Source organism: Haemaphysalis longicornis, unplaced genomic scaffold (assembly GCF_048455015.1).
Source record: "Haemaphysalis longicornis isolate Haplotype H1 unplaced genomic scaffold, Haemaphysalis longicornis Haplotype H1 scaffold_2, whole genome shotgun sequence".
NCBI lineage: Eukaryota > Metazoa > Arthropoda > Arachnida > Ixodida > Ixodidae > Haemaphysalis > Haemaphysalis longicornis.
In genome coordinates this window covers 69,502,108-69,520,522 of record NW_027526295.1, presented here as the reverse complement: position 1 = coordinate 69,520,522, position 18,415 = coordinate 69,502,108, and the positions used below count along the sequence as shown (strand labels likewise).

General features: G+C 47.8%; 1 protein-coding gene across 1 annotated transcript in view; it reads left to right on the top strand.

Moving 5' to 3' along the window:
* Window positions 1-18,325: 18,325 nt before the first annotated feature.
* Window positions 18,326-18,415, top strand: part of LOC144168043 (calcium-activated chloride channel regulator 1-like) — a 39,867-nt gene continuing 39,777 nt past the window's right edge. Inside the window, exon 1 of the mRNA XM_077697130.1 lies at window positions 18,326-18,349. Within this exon, the coding sequence (XP_077553256.1) occupies window positions 18,326-18,349 (24 nt within the window). The remainder of the gene's footprint in view (window positions 18,350-18,415) is intronic.

Here is an 18,415-nt window from a genome sequence, read left to right as displayed (position 1 = left end):
ACTTTTCACGAGTTGGCGTCCACGCACAATCCAGTATCGTTCGCGCAGCTGCACGAGTGTGTCTCTGGCGCCCGCGTGTAAGAGTTGCAAATGTGCTCGATTTACCAGCAGGACTGTGTATCGGCGCTCCTTGGGCATCACGATCGGGTGGCGCTCATCCCTCGTCTTGTTCGCAGAGCAGAGTCGGCCGCGTATTCTGAGCAGGCCCTTTTCGTCTGCAAACAAGTTAAAGTCCTTCAACGAAGAGTCGTTTGAAAGCTTCATACGCTGTGTCGTGCGGCGTATTTCGTCCGAAAAGGCCGTTTGTTGAGCTTTCTTCAGCCAATACTCTTCGGCTCGTTCAATCTCGGCTGCCGTCAATGGACCGGACATCTTTTCCTTGCTTCGCAGGTTATGCAGAAAGCGCATAACCCAACCCGTCACGCGATTCACCTTTGTCGCCGAACTGAAACGCGTCAACTTCAGGAGATCGGGTTGTTCCTCGCAAGTCGTTGTCTCTACATTCACTCCCCTTTTCGTTTCCAACTCTTCAGGCGTGAAACTAGACGGACGCTCCTCGGACGGCCATACTTCCTCCTGTTGTCTTATCCATGATGGACCGTGCCACCACATGTCGCTCGATTTTAGGCTAGCCGCGGTGATGCCCCTCGTCATGAGATCGCCGGGATTACCTTTGCCTGGGCAATGCCTCCACTGTGCGACGTTCGTGTTTTGTTGGATCTCTGCAACCCGGTTCTTTACGAACTCCTTCCACCTCGTCGCGTCACCTCGGATCCAGTGAAGGGTGATCATCGAGCCCGTCCACAAGTGGACGCTGTCGATATGAAGCTTGAGACTTGACCCGATGAACTGGCAAAGTCGAGATGCCATCAAGGCTCCCATCAGCTCCAGCCTTGCCAATGTGATGGGCTTCACTGGTGCCACGCGGCATTTGGCCATGATCAGGGTGCAGGTTCGTTCTCCTGTGCTGCTCTCTGTGCACAGGTATGCAGCCGCACCGTACGCCTTCTGGCTGGCGTCGCAAAACACGTGTAGTGTGCGGTGCACAGGGTTCCTTCCGATATTTCCCTCGTACGTTCGGGGAATGTTCATCTCACTGAGCAAAGGTAGCTCCTGGCACCACTTCGTCCATTCGTTCAGTAGATGGTCGGGTAAGGGGTCATCCCAGGCGATGTTTGCCTTCCAAATTTCCTGGAAGAGTGTTTTTGCCCTCACTGTGAAAGTTGACAGGAAACCAAGTGGGTCGTTCAGCCGAGCGCTTGTCTGTAGGACGAAGCGTTTCGTGTTTCTTTGTTCCGCAGAAATTTCGATGACAGGATCTGGAGCAAAGGTTAGGAGGTCTTCGTTAGGTAACCATGTAAGGCCGAAAACCTTTAGCAAGTTGGACGGTTGACCAAGAGGTACTTCGTTGAGGCTATCCTGCGCGAAAAGCTCCCTCATTTGGCTGCTGTTAGACCCCCACTTGTGCTGGCGCATCGATGCTGCAGCGAAAATGCGGTTAACCTCGCCGTACACCTTTACCGCTTCCTCTTCGCTGGAGGCGCCGCACAGCACGTCATCGACGTAGATGCAGTTTTTCAGCATCTTCGCTGTTCCTGGGTATTGCTGCTCCATTTTCTCCAGGTGGCACTGCAGCGTTGCCGCCAAAACGAAAGGGCTTGACGTTGTCGCGAACGGCACTCGAGTCATCCTGTATGCAGCGATTTCCGGCAAGGGCTTGCCGTTTTCGGGCTTACGAGCAAACCACAAAAATCTAAGCGCATCCCGGTCTTCAGGGGCGACACTTATCTGCAGAAACGCCTTTTCCGCATCAGCGACGAGTGCGACTGGGTGGCTTCGGAAATTTAGTAGCAGGCGCACGAGGTCTAGATTTAAATTTGGCCCACTGTCCAAGTTGTCGTTCAGCGAGTTTGCGTCCGTACTGTGCGATGACGCGTCGAACACGATTCTGAGCTTGGTTGTCGTGCTGTTGTCTCGGAGAACAGGTTGGTGCGGCATGTAATAGGTACGCTGATTGCCGTCGTGTGGATCAGTGGGCGCTTCCTCTGCTACGCCATCGTCAATCAGTCGCCGCATCTCGGTGTCGTATCTTTCCATGAGTTCCGGGGCTCTGTTGAGCCTTTTTGTCAGGGAACGAAATCGTTTCCCTGCCACTGCGCGGTTGTCTGCCAACTTTACGTTATTCTTCCACGGTAGCTTCACCTGGTAGCGGCCGTCAACTGTCTCAAGGTTGTTCTTGAACTCGTCCTTAACTTGGCAGTTCGAGGGGTTTTGTGTTGTTTCCGACACACCGACGCCCTCTAGCTCCCAAAACTGCCTCAAAATTGGCGCTGTTTCTTGGTCGGCTACTGTCGTACGTAGGACGATCGCGTGGGCACAGTTAACTAGCTGACATGTTGTCGAAGTCTGACCCTGAACTGCCCAACCGAATCTTGTCTCCACTGCCATGAGTTTGTTTTGCAGTTTTCTTACAGAGCCCGTAATGCACTCCCAATAATGATCAGAGCCGACAAGTATTCCGGTGCTCGCGTTCGTTAGCAGCGCTGTGTCGTCACCCAGTGGGCAGCGAAGTTCTTCTAGCGACTTGCGAATTTCGTCATCAGGGCAGGGAATTTGTTGCTCGCAGATTGAGGGTGTTTCCAGCGCCTCAATTACCCTTTCCGTGTTTGCATTATGCCTGCTGATGAGGCGAACCTCAACCACCCGGAATGTTCGTGCGTCGCTCTGCCCTCCAAACACTCCAATCGAGAGTTTCTCCGTGCGGAGCGGCCGACAACCGAGTCTCTGAGACAGCTCCTCCGTAATAAACGATCGTTGGCTGCCGCTGTCGTAAAGAATTCTTGTGATACTCTTTGTGCTCTGTCCACTGCTCCACGCTGTCACTGTCGGCATTAGCACAGAGGGGCGATCGGTTGCATTCTCGGATGCATGCAGAGAGATGGGAGCGTTAAACACCTCCTTCACGATAACAATAAAACTGCGCAAAAGGACGGGACGGAAGAAGAGGACAACAAACCTCCTTCACCTTCGTTTCTTCGCCAGGCGCTTGCATTTTCCTCAAGAACTCCGGATCGCACATCGTCGTTGCATGCCGTCGTTTGCAAGCTTTGCATTCGATGCTTGCCCTACAACGCCTTGCAAGGTGTCCGCGCTTGGTGCAGCGGAAACACCTGCCTTTCGATGTTAGGATGGCCTTCTTTTCCGTCAGGTCTATTTTTGCGTTGCAGTCGGGAGTGTCGTGTGCCTTCGATTGACAAAGTAGGCACTGTGTGTCGGACGACGTCCCGTGCAAGGCCGCTACCGTTGGGGTTCTAGGGAAGCCCTTGTCTGATGCCGCGTGATGCTTGCGAAAAGGAGGCGGGGGCTTACCGTGGTTGTCGTCGGGTCGGCTTTCCGCTGCCCTCTCACGGCTCTCCAGCTCTCGTCGGTAGAAGTGGAGGAGAGATCGGAGTGGAGACCCTTGAGATGACGTTGATGAGCCAGTTGATGCAGAGTCGCCGTTCGTTGATGCTGGACTGCTACTCATGTCACTATCCTCGGCCTGCCGGCGATGATAATCCAATATCAGGTCCGCTGGAACCACACGTAGCAGCACGGGGTAGAGCATTGCGCTGTACGACTCGTCCACTACAGCAGAGTCTTTCAATGTTTTACTGGTCACGAAACTTCGGCGCTCGTTTCATATAGGGACCGCGCGCGCCGCTACAGGCGCCACCGCCGCACGAAGGTCATCCAGCCGCCGCGCGTGCGGCGTATTGGCCAGCTCTTGGCGTGCAAACGCTTGCTACTTTTGGTGTCTGCGCGCTGATTAAGTGTGTTTTTTTCGTAGTAGTTAGCGATGAATAGTCCAGTCATTGTGTATACCACCTGCCTTCAATGGGGTTTTATTTTTCGAAGTAAATTACCGTAAACTTCGGCGGCGAATGGCAACGGCTTCTGCGTGCTCTGGCACAAGCGCTGCGCCGTCGTGTTTACGGATTTTTAAACCTCTATTGCTTCTTTTCTTAAAGCAAAAGTTGTAAATACCACACATACGGTAGCTTCGTAGTCACGGACTGCTGCGGGCCTATCGATAATACAATTAAAAAAACTGAAAGAAACCAAGTACGCGTCGTTCAGACTACGCTTAATGAATCCGTTGATTGCTCTGGAATGCACAGAACGCTAAAAGAGGTATCCCAATAGTATTGTCGTTCCGATGAGTTGTTACATACTTGAGAACATCTAAAAACGCTGCAGAAACGTGAAGAATCAAAACACGAAGAGATATATGTTGCACCATGTGTCTTTCTGCATCCACGCTTTGCAATACTTGAAAAAACAGGAAGCGAAAAAAGAAAAATAAAATTGATTTTATCACACGCAACCAAAAATTTCAATGTTACGAAGGGAGACAAAAGAGCATGGTCCAGCGTACAAAAATTTATTTTTTCGCGCTGCGATGTGCAGCACACGGAAAAAACAGAACATTTCCACGTAGCCAAGAACGAAGCAAAGCTTTTCTGAACGCAGTGAGCTAGCGATCTCCTGCTAAAAGACTAGAATGAAACACAAACGTCGAAGAAGCAGTCCGCAGTGTGAGCCCTCATTCCCACAGCCGTTTTTCACCCCGTCACGTCACCGTCCCGTCACCGTCTTCCGTCATGGGCGCCGTTTTTCGACCGATTTCTCGCCGAAAACGGTGCGACGGTGACGGGAGGCCGAGCTCTACGTTTCCGACACGTCAACGTGACGGGACCATGCCCCGCGCTCAATCAGGTAATCAGAAAACAAATTTTTACGGCTACATTTCGTGAAAAGTGAGCCCAAACCATTTTCTTTACTTTTTAAATTAAAAATGCTCAATTCTAGGCTAAACTGATCACTAGGCAGACGACCCTGTAATCTGACGGAAAGCTCCCGTGTAGATCCAGTCCGAACACTTCTCCGTTCCGTCAACGTCGCTTTTTGTTGACGGGACGGTGCCGTGACGGAGAAGGGGACGGCTGTATGAATGACGGCTGACGTGCACAGATGAACGTCGATAAAGCGAGTTGCGCGGCGTTTGCTATGCATGGATTACTCTCGGAACGTTATTAATTTCAGATCCATGGAAATAGGATCGAGAACATTGTCGAAGAAACAAAAAATCAAGTTAGCGACAAGGTGGCACCCTTTCCATATCAAACAATATTGCCTGACGGGACGTACGACAAACAGAGCAAATGGGCGCTCCGGTTGAAACGCCAGATAAGAAACCGGAATCGGCCACGCGCGGTTACAAAACAAACAAAACGAACCCTAAGGGATAATTCGCGGAAATATGAAAAGTAAAAGCACAAGGACGTCCCAAAGCTTTTTTACACGCGAGCCTGAGCGCAAGGTAATACAAGTTTGCAAACAGGTAATATAGCACCGCTACAACCTGACTGATATGACAAAAATCCGGCTTTAAGTTTGCCTTGTAAAATTCTAGGTCCACGATGCACTCAAAATGGTACATTGCTTTTTCTATTCTCACAGACAGTGCATTTCCACACACTGTCGCACGCTTATAATCGAAGCTGAAATCTCCCGTTGCTTGCCTTGGAAGGGCGGACCCTCCATTTCTCACACAGCTTCCCGTCGCTCGGTCAACGGGACAAGGACACATTTTCTGTGATATCGTTGTACAAGGAACGACATCCCGGGACGTAACACATGTTCGGCATCGTCGTCGCACTACTTAAGTCGCATCACAAGAGGGCGATATGCACGTTACATTTTTTTTCCCCGCACAAAACAAACACAACTCGCCGCGGCTCCGCCGTTTGAGCCAGCGCAACGCCGCCCGAGGAGTGACCTCAGTGAGAGGGTGGCGCCACCGCGCGGCGGCCAAACGCAGCATATGAAGCTCTCCCATTGAATTACGGAGCAGTTTCGTGACCAGTAAAGCATTGAATGACTCTGGCCACACCCAACGACTTAAGTCCTCGCATGTGCACCTGTAGCCTGTCGTAAAGACGCTGCAGGGCGGGCACATTCTTTGGCGACGTCAACGGCTGCGCGTCGATGAGGCCTTGCATGTGCTCTTGTATCAACGCCGCTGGGCTACCGAAACGCTGCTGTAGAAGATCAACGGCGTCGCTGTAGCACTGGGCAGTCGCTGGGAGTCCTGCAATAGCAGCTGCAGCATCTCCGGTGAGCAGGGACCTCAGGTAGTGAAATCGGTCGCTTGCAGTCAAGTCCGCGTTCTTGTGCACTGATTGTTCGAATTGTTCCCAAAACGGTTGCCAATTTTTCCGCTTGCCGTCAAACCGAATGAGTTCTAATTTTGGCAGCTTCGTTTTTGGGGCTGAAGTTTTCGGCGGTTGGGGCTCGTTGCTGCTCGTGCTTGTATTCTGTGCCTGACGAGGAAGACGTTGCGTCTCGATCTTGTGCTTGAGCCTGCCCAAGGAATTGGCGATCTTGTCCGAATATGCCAGGACCTGCTCGAACTCTTCGTCAGCGTCCTCATCTGTCACGCGCCATTCGATCGCCGCGTCCACTTCTGACAGCTTGACGCTGGCCGTTTCAAGGCGCTCCAGGATTGCCTTCAATGCGTCGACGGTCGGCTCGGCGCTGGCCGCAAGGCATTCGTCGATTTCTTTAACGATTCGGGTTACCTGTGATCGGACGGCCCGTCGTTTCTTTCGTTGAATCTCCATGTCGGTGCTTGAAGTGGAGTCGATGGGGTCCGGTCGATGTGGTAATCCGTTCCCGGGTTTCGGCACCAAAATTGTTGTAAGAGAATACTTCTCCTGTCGTTGCAGGTTTTTGAATTAACCCAGAAGAAGCACTTCGATATTTCGTTGGTTAAACTGTTTATTCACTTCTCGTTGGAGCCAATTCGAGCAGTCGCCGAAACGATGCTCGTCCGTGGGCCCCTCCGAGTCGTTCTGTTGCTTTCCGCTTTCGCGGTCACCAAGAGCCGGGCCGCTCCCTCACTTCCCCGAATTCTGCGAGCGGCCCCCTCCCTCCAGTCGTGGTGTCCCGTTACGGCCTGAGGCGCCTCTTAATGGCTTTTCCTTTTCTGCGCCCGGCCGTTCTGTCGTCCCTCTGTTCTCTCTCTCCACGACTGGATGGAGGGTCCGCGCACAGTTCTAACAGTCACAACCAGACACGCGCATTGCGAGACGGTTAACGACGCCCGCTCCGAGCATGAGCGCAGCGCACATGAAAAGTTCCGCAAAGGAAAATAGTTTAGCGGCCACTTAGTGGCCGCAAAACTAGGGACCGCTAAACTAAACCGCCCACACATTCATGTAATTGTTCTAAAGCTACAGACAACAATTCTGCAGCACCACACTTTAAGCATATGGGTGCATAAGCTCGGATTGCTGGTTACCATAGAATTTTAAATGCAGAGCACTTTCGGGGCTCGCCTTGTCGTCGTAGCTCGCTCGCTGCACCTAAGTAGAGCCCAACGGTGTACCGTCGTAGCGTCGTCCCGTCGTAGCCGCGTCCCACAGAGGCTTCAAAAACCAAGCGGTTTATATATTCATAACCGTTCGAAATTCGTAAACCGCTTGCGCTTGTCACAAATCTTTCCGTTTAGCGCAAGGAAAACTGCAGGTCCATTTGAAGCAAATATACGTAATTAACCGGTAGCGCCCGCGTTCATTTAGTCAGGAATGCTCGTTGGGTTGGTTTTTAAGGTAGTAAGTGGAAAAAGGGGCCACGCAAGAAAAAAATTGGCGTGTTCGAAATGATGCCATGCAGCTCCATCATACGAAATTAAAGTAAGCACAAAAAGAACAGAACTCCCACTGGCGCAGTTTCAGGCAGGGAGCGCGCGAGCTCATCGAAGGCGGGAAATTTAATTTCATTAGAGAAACCTACCTTACATTCATCAAGAGAGGACTGAGGCAGGGCGGCAAAGGGCTTGACGGGTGGTAGCAGTGAGTGGATAACGGCGCTACACCCCATTATAGCGAATCACTGCTGTGTACTTGATTGAACGTTTATTACCATTTGTCACATGAAGTTTACAAACACTGATTGGACCCATAGCCAGAAGGTAGTGCAGGGTCGAATAAGAAAATTAATGGGCAGAAGCCGGAAATATCAATTACACATAATACAGATATAGCTGTACAGACACTGTAAATATCCCTTCCGTGTAATTATGAGCATACACTTTTACACAGTAGAGAAGACTTTCTCTCCTTAAACTATCGGGTCACAAAAACAAAACAAAATAGGCCGAGAAACCGCATGCGTGTTAGAATCGGATACGAAACCGAAACTGCCGAAACAGTAAAAATTTCGTCCCACCCATCGTCATCGCCATCTCAAGATGGCGCCAAAGCTTTTAGCAACGATTTTTCTGACGCAGGAAGCATAAGCGCCTTTCTATCGGCGTTCACACAAATCGTCAAATCGTTCTACTTGCGCGCTTGATAACAGCAATCGCAGCAGCGGCTCCCACGCGTTCAGAACGAGCGGTCGGATGAAGCGTGCGCCTCTGGAGAAGCTCGCGGGATGGGCGTGCGAGGCGTGGGCCACGATCCCATGGACCATGGTTGAACGTTCGTGCAGAAGTCTGGCATCGCGAACGCGCTTGACGGCACCGAGGACGAGATGTTGTGGTCAGCGGAGAGCGACGACGAGTGAGATGTGTGAGACTACTTCCGGTAATAAATCGCCCGTTTCTGTCGCATTCGTTTTTCTTGCTCAAAATCCGTGCGCGTTGCAATCGGAGGTGCAAGTTTTTTCGTTTTTTTGCCAGGAAAATCAGGTGCGCGTTAGAATATGGGGCGCGTTAGAATCGTGTAAGTACGGTACATGTGCACATAATATAAAAAAGTTATGACAGATCACTTTGTCGACACACGCAGAAACATGAGTTAAAATACATAAAACATAACTATCACGGGTTTTATGAAGAGGAAAAAGAAGGCTAGGTTTACAAGATTCAGCAGTGCATAATTGTACAAATATAAGTGTTTACCACCAGACGAAAAAAACAAGCAGTTACAGCTTGCTCAAGAACTGATTTGTTAGCTTCACCCCAGCATTGTGTGACCTCTTCAATGCAGTGGGCAAACTATTCCAGATCTTTATCCCTGTGAATTGCATTACTCTCGCCCTATAAACATTAGTTCTTGGCGCCAAGTTAAAGTTACCGAACGTGAGTCTTCTAGTAGGACGAGAAGAGGAATAAAATAACGAGACATCGAATGGATTATTGTATATTACAATACTATTAACACAAGCAGTCGTCTTGTATTCACGCAAAACATCGGAGGGTAGTATTTTCAGCATTCGAAATAACGGCCGGCTTGGCTCGCTGTGGTAAATGTGACTTATTAATCTTATGGCAAAGATTAATCTTATTAATCTTTGTAACCTCCGAAGGGGATCCAGATAAGAATCATAAGTGCAGGCCCACGATTCCATGCAGTAAGTTAAATGACTATTGATGAATGCAAAGTAAAGCACCCGCAGAATGCTGTTGTCGAAGTATCCTCTAAAACCACGTGACAGCCGGAAGCCAGCTTCACACCGACGGCATTTATTTGACCTGCCCAGTGAAAGTGATTATCTAGTATAATCCCAAAGTATTTGAACGTGTCCGTACGTTCCAGAATGCAGTTGTCAATTTTAATCCGAATATCTTTGTAACTAATTAATTTACTGCAGGAATGAAATTAATGTACCGTATTTACTCGCGTTATGAACACACTTTTTTTCCAGAAAATTTGGCATGAATTTGGGGGTAGGGTTCATTATGCCGGAAAAAATTGCAACAGATTTTTTAAAAGTTAAATTTCCACACAATAAAGTTGCTAAGAGAAGCGCGACCACTTTCGTAAAAACACGCGGGTCATTATGTAATGAATTTTTTTTATTCTGAACATGTCAGTGGCCACCTACTCGCCACGGAGCTGTCCTCACTGAAATCGCTAGCGCATTCACATTCGTAGCCGGCCCAGAGTGCACCATCTTTCGTGCCGTCAAGGCACTCAAAAACTTCTTTTCTCACACCCGGAAACTTCCCTTTTTTTGGGCCCACGAAACACACGGCAAACCTTGTTCACCGTCCAAAAACCTCTTGTTTTCACCTGTAGCCTACACGCGCTGGGGCAACACTGAAGTGCCGCCCAGCCGCGCGGTTTCCATGTTCATCAAAGCATGCTGCACCACCTTCAGCTGAAAACCGGCTGTGCAGCTCATGTACTGGCCCATCGTACGGAGCGCACCAGGAGTTTAAAAAAAAGGTCGCAACACGGCTGAAAAACAAAACCACGGAGCGTAATGGCGATGTCGCGGAACAGCTAGAGTAGAAGTGTGCGGAGTACGTTTAGTGCTTTATTCGCACGGCGCCAAAACGAGCCAAAACAGCAAAGAGCAGGGAAGGAGTGCGGAGTGTGTTTTGCTTTTTGTTCGTACGCCACGTTTTTATGGCGCAGCAGGTGGCGCACTGCAAGCGCGCATTTTTTAAATTGTGAGCCACAGCATTCTCGCTCATGTCTCTGCCTACTGTTGGGATTTCTTTTTGTTGGAATGCGTTTTTAGCATTTCTGTGTGTACTGTGGCGTGATATCAAGTTACTGCTATTGTCTACAGCATCAGCAACCATGCTAAGATAAAAACATATCCCCGCTGCCATTTTTATTCTAAGTGACAAAAAAATAAATTTTCAATAAGAAAAGGGGGGAGGAGAGTTCATTATGCGAGTAAATATGGTACTTTGTTTTGTAGGCATTAACCGCTCACCTCTTAGCAATAAACCACTGGGAAATCTTTTTCAATTCTGAGTTTACTTGTGTTTGTAGTTCAAAAACACTGTGCCGTGCATATTAATGCTGTATCGTCGGCATGCATAATAATTTTGGAAGAGCTTAATACAGGATGCAAGTCGTTGATCTAAAGTGAAAAGAACAGCGGCCTGAGAACCGATCCCTGTGGCACTCCTGTGTTCAGATATTGCAGCGTGAAAGTAATATCGTGCTCGCATGACTACAGTTGACATTACAACAGTACCTTACACCGACCTAAAGAAACACATCAGACGACAGCTTCGTAACACATGGCAATGGACCTCTCCCGGGGTACGTCACGCGGCGGCCGTGACGTCACGGAAATCGCACGTGCTGGGTGTGACCGGGAGGGTGGTTGGCAAAACATTCGGACCGGCGCGCGGCGCGTATGCCGTGAGGCTGCATTAGACGCGCGCAAAAGTGGAATTTTTGTTTACGTGTTGGCTTTTCTGATGCCGGTGGGCTGCTGTGCTCTCGGCTACCCAAATTTTGCGAGCAAAATCAGCGGCATCAGACTTTTCGGAGTCCCCACAGAGGTAAATTCGGCGTGTATTGTGGATGCGCGCAATGTGCCGAAGAGGCTGGCAGCCAAAGCAGCGACATAGTCTGCTCTTACTCGTAGCAACATTTCGCATTCTCGAACTTCAGCTGTTCTCCAAAGCGCAGTCATACCGTCTACATTGGCAGTCCGCGCTGATTCGTGCAATGAAATGATACTGTTTATCAACCATCTGCTATCATGCAGCACCAGCAGAAATTTGCTCAAGTGAAATAGGGGGGGGGGGGGAGGGGGAGGAGGGGCAGATGGAAATTTTCTTGCTGCGAAATATTGTCATGTTTTGAGTAGGTAGAGCACTGTATTAAAAATACAATGAATGCCTAACCTGCTTAGGCGACGCGAAATAAATGTTTCGACGAGGGATCCGCGATAGCCGCCTGCCGCCTGATCGACAACGACAAGTTTGGTCTTTTGTTATGGGGGGATCTGTTCAAGACGAACGAAATTCATTGCTTGTAAGTACAATAAATTTTTGCCTTGATCAATTATATTCTGCCTTGAGGATGCCGGAAAACTGAGATGCTTGCCGTGCTCACCTGTAGCATCGTGCCTTCGGGGCGAGATGGGCCGCTCACGCGACTCGAAAAATGTGTTTGCCCTTAGCGAACAGACTCAGTGAATGTATTCATTTGTTGCGACCTCCCGACGCTGCCGTATGCAGCGGGCGTACATGGACACTAACTTTAACTATAATGAAATAATGACTACCGAAAATATTTCAGTGCACTGTCACAAGATATACGCACTAACCATATGTGGCTGCTATGTTACTCTTACAATGACGATGAACCATTTCGAGATTTCACTGGGGTAAAGGTAAGAAAACAATCGGTCAATCTCGTAGAGAACGACATGATCGCGATATTTTTTTTGGAATAATTTTTGCCTTTTGCTCTTCATATTTTTGGTTCGTTGCTGCTTATTTTACTATTTAATCCTTTCATGCTTTACTTTTCCCCCTCGACATGAAATCGTGTGTACGCCACTGTCTCCGGGCGACGCAAAGAGACCAAGAACAGGCAGCGTTTAGCTGCCTGAGGCACCGCGCTTAGCTTAAGCGGACCTCGAAAGCAACAATAAATTAGCTTTCCTTGGTATGTGTCCGAACACAAAGAATCTTAAAAAACATTTTGGGATGCGTCGTAACAGCACCAATCTTCGGAATGACTCGTTTAGGCTGTTCTGCCGCGCACTGATTATCCGAAAGCGTCGCCGTTCAGTTGACCGTACGGTAAACGAAAGTGTTGCGGAGGTTGTAGATGCGGAAAGCTACATGGAGGTGCGACGGCCACAGCTAGGATATCTAGACCCCCCACCTGCAATGTGGGAAGCCAGTGACGGCCCGAAACAACCGCACATCGTTCCTTTCGGGCGCCGCGCGGCCAGGCCGTGCCGTCGGCGCAGGCGCTTTCTGCCAACCGCCACCGCACTTCGCGGCCGCCAGCAGGTCCCACCCGTCGCGCACGTGCGCTTAGTGACGTCACGTTGTTTACATACAGGGAGATGTCCATTACACTGGAGTCAACAAACAGACAACAAACTACATGTAATAAAACCACAATTGGGACGCTACACAACTTACTCACACAACAGATACACTGAAGTCGCCCTGGCTAGGCTGCGGATAGGCCATACACATGTGACGCACTCCCATCTGCTCACTGGAACTTCGGGACCCACGTGTAGCAGGTGTGGAAAGGGCCTATCCGCAGTCCACATACTCACATGCAAGGCAGTTGACACAACACGACACAAACATTTCCCTGAATTACACAGACGACACATTCCTTTGCACCCATCATACTTTTTAGCCGACGAACCAATGTTTTCCACTCAACGTGTTCTTAAGTTTTTACCGGAAGTGAAATTTCTGCAGCTCTTTTCATATCACATGTAATCAGGCCTGGCCCTATACACCAGCCATCTCCATTGTCTTTTGTTTTGCGTCACTTTTATTTGTAGTCACATGTTTTAGTATTTACGGTCTCATCAAAATTCAGTAACTTCTTCTTTGGCGCTCTTTGCCCATAGTCGGCCTTGCGCCAAAAAACCCAACCATCATCAAAGTAATATCGTTCGTCACGACAGCCTGCTGTCTGTTTTTGATGTAACTAGAAAATCACCCAGGCTTGATTACATAGGCCATACTGCTTTAATGTATGCAAAATAATTGAGTTATCTACCGTATGGAATGCTTTTTGTAAGTAAAGGGAAACAACTCCCACTAGCTTGTTGTTTAGGGCCGGGTTAATCGACTGAGCCAATGTCAACACTACGGATGACGTAGAATAATTAGACCGAAATCCGTATTGCTGAGGACAGAGAATCATGTACTTGTGTAAAAACTTATTTATGCAGCTTGATAGGAGTTTTTCCAAAATGTTATTTACAATGCTAAGAACACATATCAGTCTGTAACTGGATGGATTGGAATTGTCGCCGTTTTTATAAACTGGGATTACTTTTGCAATTTTTGGTATGGACAGTCATTAAAAAGGCTCACGAAAAAAATCGCGAACTCGCTCGTGGAGAAATGGACGTTACAGCGCAAAAATGTGGAATTCCGTACAGGGAAGATTGCCCCAAAACAAATAAATCAACCTAAAAAAACTTGCGCTATCGGGAATTAGAACCTGCGAACTGCAAAACAATGTATACCTGGAGCTCCAGCCCACTCGGCCATAAGCCAGAAGTGACAATGGTGGAAATTTAAATGCATAGTCAGTTCGCATTTTTAGCATTACAGGCAGATTAGATGATTATTTCTTGAATAGTGCTCGTGCAGTAAGCGTCCCGCAAATTTCCACAAACATATGATCTGACTGCACTCCTTAGGCAGAAAAGCATTCTCAGATGTGTCGTCGTGCTGCTGACTGCTGTGCTAGTTCAACCAGCGCAAGAAGTACTTCGCGCACCGTGGTTTTACGCTGTACTATAAAAGTTTCGGTTGACTTTATTTCCTTAGTAGCTATATTAACTTCGCTGACTCTTCTCCTGCCTTCAATTGGCCTTAGATTTTTCTACTAGCAACCAGTCAGTGAAGCGTCACGTGCTTGTGTGGAGCGATTTGGAGTTAGAACTTGATGCAGTCTACAAACTAACAAACTAAAGGCAAATTCTTCCAGACGTAGGTGTGTCGTGGCTTTAGTCGGCCGGTCGACTAAATGCTCGGCCGACTGATTCTGTCACAGGGTCGGCGAGCATTCCAGTGCGCAGTCAAGCCGAGCCATCTCGTTTTGACATCATACGAAACGTCTTAGAAAATCGGCAAGGAGGATGAAGAGAGGAGGACAGCATTTTTGAATTGATTTTCCCACTGAATAAATTTGCCGCACCGCAGCGAGAGATGTTGAAACATGGTCTAGATACTCGTAGATTTGCGCTTGTAATCCCACAATTTTTACAATCCGACGGTGTCCCTAAAAATCACTTCAGTGTAAGGTCGAGCGCGCCTTTGGCTGTATTGTGCGCTGAACATTTCGCAACACTGGAATCAGGATGCACAAGCGAGCATGTCACGTGGTGTTTTTTGTATTCCACAGGCACCATCAGTTTGCTGAAAAACACTAAGGCTTAATAGGTAAAAAGACAAACTGTTTACTCGGACATTTCGCAAACCGCTGTGCAACTTTCTAGTTAGAATTTTATTCCCAGCTTTGTTGCTTCAGGAGTTGGCTAATTAACCTTGACTAATTATGTAATTAAGCAATACAAAAAATAGCGTGACATACCACATACAAAACTGAGCAGCATGCATTTGGACGCATCGTCTTAGACTGCGTCGGCATATTTTTCAACTCTGGCTTAAATTAGTATACGACCTGAGTCCAAAAGTGACACGTTCTTTTGGCACCTGGCCCCAAAATCAGTGGCTCTGCGCCTTTGTTTTCCAGTGTACCGAGGAGACAAAAATTTTACCTCTAATCCGGAATACATTTTTTCTGTGCTTGAAAAAGCATATCTTAAATATCCTGTTATACGAAGCTTAAATGTATCTTTGTATCTGTATTTTAGGCAGCCAACACATGCATAACAATATTTCTATTAAAGAATACCTTTTGAAGTTCTGAATGCAGATGCGCATGCGAGCGAAACCAAAGCTTTTCGCGCCATGTCTGAGCTGGTAGAACCATTGTTACACCGCTATGGTGTAAAGATAAGGTGGTGCGATTACGCTCAGCAAAATGCCAAACGCAATCGTCGCAGAAATCCTGGCAAACGCCACCCAGCCGCAAATCTGGGAATTGTTACGGCCGTGTGTTCTAGCAAAGCCGGTCGTGGTTCGAGCGATCCAACGTCACAAGTGAAATTGGCTCGCAGCTCGTGCGGGTGCTTCCTGCACATATACCTCTCGCTTTGCTTTGGTCAGGGAGAGTACTTCCAGGATTCGAGGCTGGGAGCGCAACTGGCGCAACGCCGGCGAAAAATCTCCTATCGCGCCTTCGGCAATGCCGCTCCCCCTCCACCAGCAGCCAGCCGGAGCCACTAAATACTACCATGAGCCTTGGGTCGGTGTACGAACTCCCAGGGTGCAATGCGCCCGAGGTTGGCTTGCGAAAGCCGGGCCGCATGTTGTCATGATTCTTCCTAAACTTTTTCCTGCTCTGTGTTGCTAAAGGACACCACCAAATCCTACCTGTGAACCTGAATTGGCATGAAGGGTGAGCCTTTGGTACGAAAAGAGTTTTGAGCACTCATTTTAGCATTGCCACACTGTGTACGACTGTTTAAGTTTGGGCTTTTAAAGACGATACGCATTTTTGGGCTACTACTCAAACATGAAAATTTTGCTCTCTCTCTCTGTCGCTCGATTACGCTGCACGGTCAAAAGCTAAAACGAATTCTTTATTCAGACGTTAACATTGTCCCGAGCGACACTTGTGGCCTCGCAAACGTAGAACGCATTTAATTGCGGTGAATTGTTAGCGTTGGCCTAGAGAGTTTTTGACGCCAAGCGCGCAACCAAGCGCCCTCGTCCAATTCTTCTTCCCCTTGAGGATATTAAACCAAACGGTCTCATCCAATTCGTTTTCTCCTTGAGGATATTCAGAGCGCCCATATATGGAAAACATTTTCAATGTAGTAAATCCAATAATATGGTTCATATTTTTCAGCACAGTTCAGCAAATGAAAACGTTACGGTTATTTGAGGAATAAACGCAATGCATACCTGGTATTGCAGTGCTGCATTGTTGCCAGAGCAAAATAAAGGAACTTTGTGAAAACCTGTTTTGAATCACGAAATACAAACAAGGCTGGAGTCCGAGCCTCGCGTTCGTGGCTCGAGCGTCAAGTACGTCGCAGGGGCGGCAGAACACTTGTCGTCTGTCGACGACATTTGCAGCTACACAAGCTGAGGCGTGGCCAATTTTTTAATGCGTAGCATTCTTTTCTTATTACAACCACAGCCAGGGCTGTGTAACGCCCCGCATTTCCACAAAAATGCACGTTTAGTGGAAATATCACCTTCAATCGTTAGAACAGAATAATCAATAAAACGAAAAATATCAAAACGTTAAAATTTTGAAACAATGATGTGATGCGACAAAATCAAAAAATGTTTTTTATACGTCTCCCCCGAAACCGGAGAATAAACGAAAAAAGCCCGCGAAAGAACGTTCAAAATACGCATAAAAATAGCGCCAATAGCGAACCGTGTAACGGCCTGGTTTGGCGGAAGTAGCACCTTGAACCGTTACGATAGCTTAAAGGAAACATAGTTCAAAGCCGATCTAACGAAGCCAGTGGGAACCGCGAATGATTTCATTATATTGGGAACTTTGTAATATCGGGACTCTCATTTTACAAGCAGTGCATTCGATAAATTTCATGTTTAAAGGGAGCCGAATCCCAGAAGCTACCATAACAATGTAATTGCGGTCGACGCAAGGCTCGCCTGCCAATAATTTAGCTATGCTGTGAAAATAATAACAATAAAACGCTATGTGTTCGGACGGAAGCAAATTAACTTCCTGGCCAAAAAGCCTGCAATTTTTTTCGGCATGTGCTTCGTTAGCATTGGGCGGAGAGACCTTTCGTAGCATGGAAGAGCCTGATGAAGTCACCAGCGACCATCACTTGCACGGAGTGTGCAAAATAGCTTCAGCAGTTTCTGGGTTGTCAGCATCCTCTTGACACCGCCTGTGCGCCGAAAGCTACTTGTAGGATTTCTTTATCGCTCCAAACCTCCGTACTTTCGGCCTCTGCATCTGCGTCGACGCTCAGAGAGTCGTGGAAGCTCAGGTTTTTTTGGCGTTCTGACAAAGCCCATTCGGAACTGCTTTTGTTTAAATGTGTCTGTTTTTTAAAATACTTCGTTAAATTGGCAATGGCACTTAATCTGTTTCGTTAATTTGAGTTCATAACAGAATTGAGCCGTATAGGAACCTGCAGGGGAACCGTAATTTGTTGATCGGTAAATTCGTAAGATCGGGTTTCGTTAGATCGAGTTTTTACCGTAATTGGTTGGAGAGAATATTGAAAAAAAGAGGAAGGAATAATGTTTTTTGCAGAAAATATCTGACCATATAAAAAATATGCATCTTATACATCGGGCCTGAAAACTGAAGACTATACAAAAATGCCTGCAAAAGAATGATGGAAATGCATAAAAAAATAGCGCAAACGGACCAACCCTGCTATACACCTTTCATTTGCGGAAAAAACCATAATGAGCGACGTAAACGAACTTACCACTATAACGATAGAGATTTACATCATTGGCGAAGACTTATTTGGCTGTAAATAACTCACACTCTAGACAATATGCATAAGAACACTACGCATTAGTAAGACAATTTTCTGAGTTTCTGCTCCTTTTTTTCACCGAAATGGCTATTTCTGTTCTCAGATTCTCGTCAACTCCTGCTCAGGAAAGCTACTTTTCAATGCTAAAGCTCCCGACGGTGGCCGATGCATGATAGATGGCGACTGTGTCCTCACAGGGAGAGCCTGCATGATCACCATCTCCGAATCTCAAGTGGGAGCAGTCGATTCTTCCATTATGTTCATGCCCTACTTTGCCAACGTGAGGGTATTTTTGTGCTTTTTGGTTTGAGTGATCTACGCACACTTTGCTGCTGCAAGAATGACA